Source organism: Cryptomeria japonica, chromosome 5, assembly GCF_030272615.1.
Source record: "Cryptomeria japonica chromosome 5, Sugi_1.0, whole genome shotgun sequence".
Taxonomy (NCBI): Eukaryota; Viridiplantae; Streptophyta; class Pinopsida; order Cupressales; family Cupressaceae; genus Cryptomeria; species Cryptomeria japonica.
The window spans coordinates 311784354-311794304 of record NC_081409.1 but is presented as its reverse complement, the minus strand read 5'-3'; the positions used below and the strand labels follow the sequence as shown (position 1 = coordinate 311794304).

At 35.3% G+C, this 9951-nt stretch overlaps 1 protein-coding gene across 1 annotated transcript in view; it reads right to left on the bottom strand.

The window, feature by feature from the left end:
- Positions 1 to 3145: 3145 nt before the first annotated feature.
- The window catches only part of LOC131062826 (uncharacterized), a 115889-nt gene continuing 109083 nt past the window's right edge, over positions 3146 to 9951 (bottom strand). Inside the window, exon 5 of the mRNA XM_057996569.2 lies at positions 3146 to 3543. Coding sequence (XP_057852552.1) covers positions 3421 to 3543 — 123 coding nt within the window. The 3' untranslated portion in view covers positions 3146 to 3420. The remainder of the gene's footprint in view (positions 3544 to 9951) is intronic.

Genomic DNA, 9951 nt, shown 5'->3' with positions numbered 1-9951 from the left:
AGATTCAACAATTTCCTCTCACAAGTTTTGCTTCCACCACCATATTTGCCTTTTCTTTGTTCTTGACATTGCCATGAAGTGATAGTTGATAGGCCTTCTCCAAGGAATGTATTTATCACAAACAAATTTTATCCTATATGGAAATGTATAAACCAATAACATACATTGAAATGTTCTCCATGTCATCTTCCACATGACTTTCCATCTTCCACATGATTTGCATAGATATTGAGTTGGTAGGACTCATTGGTGTAACATTTCACAAATGTCTCATGGCAGTGCAAGTTATGGAGCTTCTAACTAGCCCCTTTGGATATAAACTAATCCTTTAACCATTATCACCATGTGATCCCACATTAAGATCTTGCACTTCTCTCTCTATACATTTTCTCCTACACTAATACCACCATAAGGTATCATGTCCTTTCAATTCCACAATGATTTACTTTGCATGCTTTAAGTTTACGGATTCAAACTCAAAATACTTCTCCAACTTAGTGATCCAATCTAACAAGTCTTCTAGATTTAAGCTTCCTAAGTAGCTTGGGAGATCACATCTTGCTTTGCTCCCTATGATCATCAATGATAAGAAAAAATTATCTTTTGCAATGTGCATATTCTCTAAACTTTAAAGTGTCATCATCATGAACTTCAAAACGTATTCTCTCATCATTATCAACATTTGCAGTCACAACCACTTCTCACCTTTGCATCTCAATAACTTTACCTATGTGGTCCTCAATGTGTCAACCAAATCATTGTCATGAGATTCTTTGGGTTATCACATTTCTCCTTCCAATTTTGTAAAACATTTTTGCCTTTGGGTCCCCTATAATACACAACAAATTTGGTTCCCATTACATAGCACAACTCGCCTCCTCCAAAACTCAAAAAACTTGTAATACCAGCTAATGTAATAGAAACACAAAGTACACAACAACACAAACAAAAAAAAATAAAAATAAAAAAATTTAAAAAAAATAAAAAGTTATGGAGAAACAAAACAATGAATTCTATTACTTATAAAAGCGTTTCAAAATACACATTTGATATCTATTAACGAGGAAATTACAACACGTGCAAAGGCCCTTAGCGCAATGAATCCAACCTTTTCTATAGCTTCAATAAGCCTCAAATAATATAAAAATAAGAAGACCCACGCCGCAGCCTCCTATGATCAGATCTTGATCTTTAGATTTATCAATCACAACCCTTGGTGTTCCAGTTGTTCTCTTAGCCCACTCTCTTACTCTAGCTAAGCTTCCATTTCTAGATTTGGCTGTTATAAAACAAAACTGGAAACTCAATATCAGAGACTCGGTACAGTTTCTCAGGTGAAAACATGCTAATATTGCCTAAGACAAGTAGAATTCCAATGTACCACCAAATTCGTTCAAACATCATTGTCAAATTATGATACGTTTCTTCTTTGATAGCAGTCAATTACGTTTGGCCAATTAAGCACATCCAATTTGTTTGCATGGTCAACCTTTGTGTGAATCCTTATGCTTATGCAGAGACTCTAGAATCAGTTGTCATTTTCCCTAATGTGCGCGCAGTTAAAAATCATATGCCTGGATCTTATAAAATTGTACGTGAATACTAAAATCACTACGACTACTAGTATTTTTTTAAGAAGTTTTTGAATGATATCGATCTTGTTGCTTGGTTTTGGATTGCATTTTAGTTTGCTTTCTTCAATGAATGTTTTTCGGTTCAAAGAATGTTCAATGCTGATTGTATCTTGTCATACTCAAAAGCTGAATTCTACACTGATAAACATAACTTCAATCCTACTAGCTGCGATTCAATTTCAAATTGGAGTTCTTTTAGTTATTTTGTTTTATTCTTTTCAAGATAAGTTTGTATAAGTCTTTGGATGTATCTAAGACCTCTATATAATGAGGCTATTGTAATTCATTCATCATCAGGTGGTCTGACCAAGAAGCTTTTGTAATCTCTTGAATCAATAGAATGGTTTATTTGTGTTTCAATTTTGTGTCCTTTCACCTAGTAGTTGCGATTCAATTTCAAATTGCAGCTCTTTTGTGTATTGTATCATATTTGTAATAAGATTAATTACAAGTAGATATAAGCAAAGCTCAAGCATTAGATCAAAGGTCTTTCTTGTGGAAGTGAAAAGTGGAGAATTAGAAACAAGAAATTATTGCATTATAATATGTTAATCAAGATCTTTTTACTAAATATAAAACTGCATCGTACCATCGACATAAAAAATCAGAAAAATAAAAACTATATCATCTAAAAAATACATAGAGAACATTAAATGAATTGTGTAATGCATCAAAAACAAATATATTATATTCTGTATCCCTTCAAACACATGGGAACTTCCGCTAACTATCAACTTTTCACTTGGTTTTTTATTTTCAGCAGTACATGAAAAGCAAGTGCCAACTTAAAATTTATATCACAGGTAAAAAATCAACTTTACTTTCAAACAAAAAAAATATCAACTTCAATTGAGAGGAAAATATAAATAAATATCTTTCCACTTCTCATGAATTCTTTGTTCAAGATTTACAACACTCTTTTCTTCATTGGAAGATTTTTTTTTCAGGATTTATTCTTACTCCAAAAGAAATTGTTTTCCCATCTCTTATAATCTGAATGAAGTGTTTATAGAAGCCTCCTCTCTTATCTCAACAATCATCGCTCAATTAATTTCCCTTTATACTTTTAATAGGCTTATGAAAAATATTTCCTATTTTGATGTATTAATTGTCTTTTCCATTTAATCTTAAAGGGTTTTCTCATTTGTATGGAATGTTATTTTCTATGGATTAAGTTAGGACTTGAAACCAGGGCCACCCATTAGCATGCCTGGGTATTCTGCCACTGAACTATCAGCCCATTTCCAGATCAGGGAGTGGATTTTTCTTTCAGTGAAGGCTCGCTTGAGAAGGGACTTTTTTCCCGACAGAATCTTTCATTGGAAACTCCTCAAAGGAAATGAACAGCTATCTCCTCAAATTCAAATTATATTATCAATACAGCCTTCACCAAGTCTGGCATGTGAGCTGAAAAATATGTATTCGGAAACAAGTTAAAATGAAAGCATCCAACAATGCACTTTTGTGAGGACATACACCCATGAAGGTAGGCATATGCTAGTCATACGTCATTAAGAAGTAAGGCTCTACATAATTTTATATTAAGTGAAGAGTCAGAAGAATACCTTTATTTTGTACATTGCAAGGGCCATGTATTGAGTTCCACATTAAAGAAAAATAATTTGAAAAAATACTGCTTTAGCAATAATGGAGGGCGTGGTTCATAAAATAACACAGAAATAATATTCTGGAAATAATATACTGAAGCATACTCTCGGATTCATCGGGACAGAAATTGCTTCAAAAACAAAAATTTATAACTGGTACGGAGAGACCAACTGGCTGTTTATTCCTCATCTTTGTACGGATATTCTTCAGGAACTTGTTCTAGAAGTTTCAACTTCAACTCGTAAGCATCGTCTCCCCTTAGCACATCCCTAACCCACCTGACTTCAGTCTTCATAGATACCTGCAAAATAAATTTGTACCACGGTACTCAGAATGTTTCATTTGCACAACTAATTAACTCCTGAGTATTATGATTTTCTTACATAAGTCATTTGGTTTCAAATGGAAATAATTCCTTTTAACTGTTCTGTTTAGGGTTATGGACATGTTCCTTTGTCCATATTTTCTGTTACAATTATTTTTAATAAATAGCACACATCACAGGCAGAGTTGCATACTTGGCTGAAATTGCAATCCAAATGGATTAAAAACTTCAGTATATGCTTCAACCACCATCTTATAATTTTTAAAGCATTGCAAAATGTGCTTCCAATATCTTGTAATGTCAAAAAATAAATTAAATAACAGTTGAAGTGGTTCCAAAGACAGACACTTAAAGATTGCATATGCTTCTGACTATATATTAAAATGATCATCAAAAACAAATTTTCCTATTCTACTAATTTAAAAGATATAAGATGGAGTACATGTAGCAGCATTCTTCACTTGCTTAAAAATCAAAAATACAATCTTGATATCAATGAATCAGAAAATGTAGAAGACATCTAAAAACAAGTGTTGCAGAGTGACTCGTCCCTGCCACTCTAACATACAAGTATAATTCTTAATAATTAGTTCACTAAAGAGGCACCTAATTTCTATCAATTCTTTTGTACAGGACAGTGTAAATGCACTCCAAGCCCTCAGGACTACACTCAAAAATCTCTGCAATGAATCTGCCTGTTACAATTGTTCTCAAAATTAATAAAAAGAATCCTCTATGAGTACAACACGTGGAAACATTTGAGGGAGAGAGTGAACGATGGCCATTGGGAAGGGCTATCTCCTGCACTTGTAACAAAATAACATCAATAGTGACAAAAAAATTTACTTTAGTCTTCGTTACAAAAATCATTTCTGTTTGGAACAGATACTGCATGCACATGGTGCTCTACCATTTGTTGGCAGCAAAAATTGGGGCAGTGACCATTTTAAATTTCAAACACTTTTGTTTGTCCATTCTCATTTTAGACAGTTCATCTCCTTTGGCATTTTTACCCTTCATCGGATTGGGTTGTATGTTGCAACCCTTGAGTCATCGACAAGCCTTGATAGTGTGGACTGCAACAGAGTCATCCCTCACATCCAAAGTGATCTCTGCATACCCTTCTTCTGCACCACCAGAGACTGTAGCAGTCTCGGGTACATTAAACTTGGCACTCCACCTGCCTCCTCCTTTGTTCGGTGGACCACTCAGACGTCCTCCTAGGCCCGCTGAACCCAACTCTGTCACCACCAGAAGTCTCCATTTTAATCTCATTCTCACCAGTCTGATCAGTTGCTCCCTTCCCGTCAAGATCTCTATCCAAACCCATGCCTCCAAAAACAGAGTTCCCAATCAATGGCATTCAACTCATGCACCGACTTCACATATATGAGATGGCAATGCAATGTGTCAGGTTGGTGCTCTTCATGGTGGGGTCCTCTATTGTCCTCTGTCGGCTACATATGCTTCAATACGGCAGTCAAACTCACATTAACAACAAATTTATTTGAGGGATTTTCCCAAACCGTTCACTTGCCTTGTCCATGCTTCTATGTTTTGCATAAATATCTACCAAGGCACTTGCAATTGCATCTGACTAAAATCATCTTGTTGTTCTTTGATGGTTGCCCATACTCTATTCCAATGCTCCCATTTTCACACATGCTGCATTGAACAGAAAGCCGAGGATTGTGAAGTGGCAACAATATAGGTGGGGCCATAGCCATTCGATTGGTAACCACAACACACAATAGCTGATACAAATGGACAGTTAGTGGATTTGACTGCTAGCATAAAATGGTCCACTATGATATGTTGACATGGTATTACACTATTGGGTTTTAGGTGACATCAACCTTGTAAATCCATGTAATTAATTATTCCTAATGTTGTTCGTATTTCACTCATAAGGGATGGAGGGTTTCACCCACAGTGGTAATTAAAATTTTACTGGTATGATTAACTTTTTACTGGCCTCGGTAATTGTCTATTGACAGGCATGGAGTTATTGAGTTACTTTCATTGGGCAAGCATCATGATGACAGTAAAATGGTGAAGTTGAACAACCTAGGCGTCCACCTTGGGAATCTACTATTTTGGGGTGTTACAACATCTATCATAAGTTGTAAGAACATCTATGACAGCTATGACACCTGTCATAAGATTCTATGATGACTATGACAGCATATATGACAAAATCTTTGCTATTTTCGTCCCAAGGCGCCCATGCATGCGACATGTCTTATGGCAGCTGTAAGAGATCTGTAAGTAGTCATTATGAACTGCAAAATGATGATTACGAGGTGGGAAGCGTTGGGTTTTCAATCTTCGACGCCATTCTTCATGCTTGCATATTTTCCTATAAAAATAGGTTCTTGGAGTGGAGTTTCAGTTAAGTTTGTTCAAGTTTTGCTTTGCAGGGGTTGTGTTGCTGTATTGAAGACTAAAGAGGAGTTTAGAGTGTTGTTTTATAATCACTCATTGATGATAATACAAAACATTTGTCTCCACGTTAAACACTGCATTATGGGTTCAGTTTTCATTTCTATGCTATCACTGTTATAGCTGATTTAAAGCTTCATGCGGTAAACATAGTTAAATCTAATTTACAGTTAATTGATGCTTCCAATTTTACTGTTTACCTCTACTTTTCTAACATTTGGTATCAGAGCCTAGAGTTTCGACTGATCTGTTTTTTGCAGATTTATGTTGATACCATTGCTGCAACTTCTTATTTGGACATAGCAAAGGTCAATGGAATGGGATACAAGTTGTGGAAACTTAGAATGGAGGATTGACATGAAGAACGAGATCAATGGGTGGCTGTGACGAATGAAAAGATAACTAAGAAATTTACTGATGAATATTTGCAAAAGGTGGACAAAAAGACATGAGGTACAATCAGATTATGTCTTTCATACCCCATTCTTTTAAATTTGTTGAAGGAAAAGACTGCATACACTTTATGGAACCAAACAGGTGAGATCTACCAAGCCAAAAGTTTGGTAAACAAACTTTACTTGAAACAAGAATTGTTTTCTCTTAAGATGAAGGAAAAAAAGCAATAGTCGAGTGTTTAGATTCTTTTTATTTGATTTTGAGTCAATTAGCCTCTATAGATGTAACGTTTGAAGAAGAGGATAAACACATCATACTTATTTGCTCTTTACCTGAGTCATGGGAAATTTTCATTCTTGTTGTCACTGCTAAACCTAGAAGATCCAAAGATGGATGCTTTTGTTGCAACTTTGTTGGCACAGGAAATGAGGAGAAAGGCTATAGATAGTTCAGGTGAGGATCTCAATGTCGAGGGAAAGACTAAGGAAAGAGAGTCTAAAGGAGATAAGGATGGGCCTAAGGACAAGTCTAAGGGCAAATATAAAAATCTTGGTAAAAGGAACAGAGTGAAGTATTGAAACTGTTGAAAGAGAGGACATGATAAGGAATGCAGAAATTTGAAGAAGCAATTTGATTCCTCTATAGAGAAATTCTCATACTCAGATGATGAAGCTTTGGTTTCTTCTCTTCATATTATGACTAATGAACATTGGTTGATTGATTCAGGATTCTCGTATCATATGATTTCTCATGAGGAGTGGCTTTCCATGTATGAGAAATACTATGTTACACAGCATTTTGGGGACGGGGACGGGGGGACAGCTATTAAAGTAATATTGTAATATTACTATAATGGTCATCTTAGTCATTTAGTTAGTATTTAGAAACTTCAATTTACATCTTTCGTCTTTAGTTAGTTTTAGGAAGTTTCCTTTCTAAATTTTGTGTTTCTATTCTCGATCATTTTCATTATAAAAAGATCCTCTTGTGATATTCTATGTGAGTATTCCTCTCCTTTGTTTAATACAATATTGAATTATCATTTCATGGTATCAGAACTTAGGTTCTGTTTTGGCAAAAAAAATTAGTAGAAAAATTTGTGGGTTTTCTGATTTTTTTCTTGAAAAATCATTTGAGGGTTTTGCTTGATTTTTTCCCACAAAAATCAAGGAGTTTTATTCTTGTTTACTTGTGATGGCTACAAGTAAATTTTTTCAACAGACTAGGGGGTTTTGTACAAACTTCTCCTCAAAAGATCATAAATCATGGTTTCTTTGTTCGTTTGTTGCACGTTTTTTTCACACAAAAATCATGGGTTCTTTCTCTGCTAGAGGGTTTTCTTAATTTTTCCACAAAAAATCATGAAGGGTGTTGCTATTTTCTAAGTTTTCTAATTTATTTCCAAAAAATCATGATAGATTTTTTGTGCGAGTTTTAAAAAGTTAATTTCAAAATCTCTAGATAAACGGAGGAATGACTTTGTTACCCAACATTATGTTGGAAGGATTGTGGTAGAAGGTTTCTGGTAAACTTGGTCATATCCAAAAGTTCTGTAGAACCAGGGAGGGTCTCAATAGTAGGCTCATGTCACATAGCATTCTAAGGAGAAGGGGGCAGCCTTATATGCATTCATGGCCAAATGACCTATAGATTATGTCACATCTCCTGTAGGGTAGTTAGTAGAATGACCATTAAGGGAGGGTATTAAAGTAATATTGTAATATTGCTATAATGGTCATCTTAGTCATTTAGTTAGTATTTAGAAACTTTTGTTTCTGTGTTTCATCTTTTGTTAGTTTTAGGAAGTTTTCTTCTTATCTTTTGAATTTCTATTCGCAATTATTTCCATTATGAAAAGATCCTCTTATAATATTCTATATAAGGAGTATTCCTCTACTTTGTTTAATACAACATCAAATTATCATTTCAACGACAAGAGACGCATTTCCGGGATGTTTCCTAGAGGCCCAAAATTAGGGGACGACAGGATACAAATTTTCGTATGTGTGTTTGTGTGTGTGTGAATATTTCAAAATATATTAATATATTATATAGAGAGAGAACGAGAGAAAGACAGATACATATGTCAATAATTGATAACAACAGTAAATGTATTTAAATTGTGCCAATAGTAGTATAGAAGCATAATAAATTTCAATAAAGCATTATAATAGTAGTCTTAAACACCAAAAATTTAAAAACCATAAAAAAAATATCCAAAAGTCTCAAACATCAAAATACATTGTACAATAGTCTATAAAATTGGGCCTCATTCAAGCTATCAATATACAAAGACTTAGAATCATTCCGAGTCACTATCACCATCTAGCAAAAGTGGATCATCCAAGCCCAACTAGTCCTGGTTACACCTACTCATCAATCTGCCTAACATCTTCAAGATCAACATCCCATCATGCTCCAAAAGTCTGTCGATACTCAAAAATATGTCTGTCCTTAGGTCTCAAGGCACTATGAACTGCAACTAGCTTTTCAGCACGTTTTGAAGTAAGCATGTTTCTCTTAATGGAATGAATGAAGCCATAGGTGGACCAATTCCTCTCTGAAGCGGAGTAACTAGCAATCTGGGAGAGCAAACAAATGTCAAGTTGTTTCAATTCTGGTGTGTCCCTCCCATGAAATTTCCACCATCCAGTGGGATTTATTGTGCAATGGTGGCCTCGTCCATCCTAGCTTCTAGTTAGCTGAATGTAGGACCTTGAAGATCAGCAAAATGAAGACACTACCCTCAAAGAGTGGTTCTCTGGTCTTTGCTATACATTTTAGCAAGGGTTGTTGTAAGCCCCTCTATCACCTCTTCATCCTTAGAAGGAAAAACTCAACTAGGTCCAGGTGCATACCACTTTGGATTAAGAACATAGGCAAGCATATGACAAGAGGTGTTCATTGTGTTCCACCTCTTTGTGACAATAGGCCTAATATGCTCCTCATAGAATTGCAATTTAGGATCCTTTTGACAAATTGCTTGCTTAATTTGATCAAGAATGCTATCAAAAGTCTCATAGATCTCCCTTGGCTAGAAAAGGTTGTTCTCATAGATCAAGAATGCTATCAAAAGTCTCTATCTCTTTTGAAGTTGTTCTTCTTCCAATGGCCTCCCTTTCTTCTAACATATTGGGATGCAAGCACATGTTGATCACCTCCATGAGTTCCTTTATGCATTTCTCTAGCAGCAAGGCATGACTCCTCTTGAATGCAATCTGACCAGAGGCGATCAAAGGAAGGAAATTCAACTCTGCCACTTATGCTTTGAATGAAAGGATCCCAACAGTCAGGAAGACCATTCAAAGCAATCATGACAATATCATTCTCCACAACCTCGCTTCCAATGGCGCTGAGTTGGTCCTTCAATTCTGAAATCTTCATGAAGAAGGACATGACTGAATCTCCTTTGCTCATTTTGACTTGAAGAAGTTGTTGCCTCAATGTAAGTGTCTGGCTGATGTTGTTGATCTCATATATCCCTTCAAGATGTTTAAACATCTCTTGGGCTGTCTTCAGTTTGGAGATGACTGAAACAAGATGATC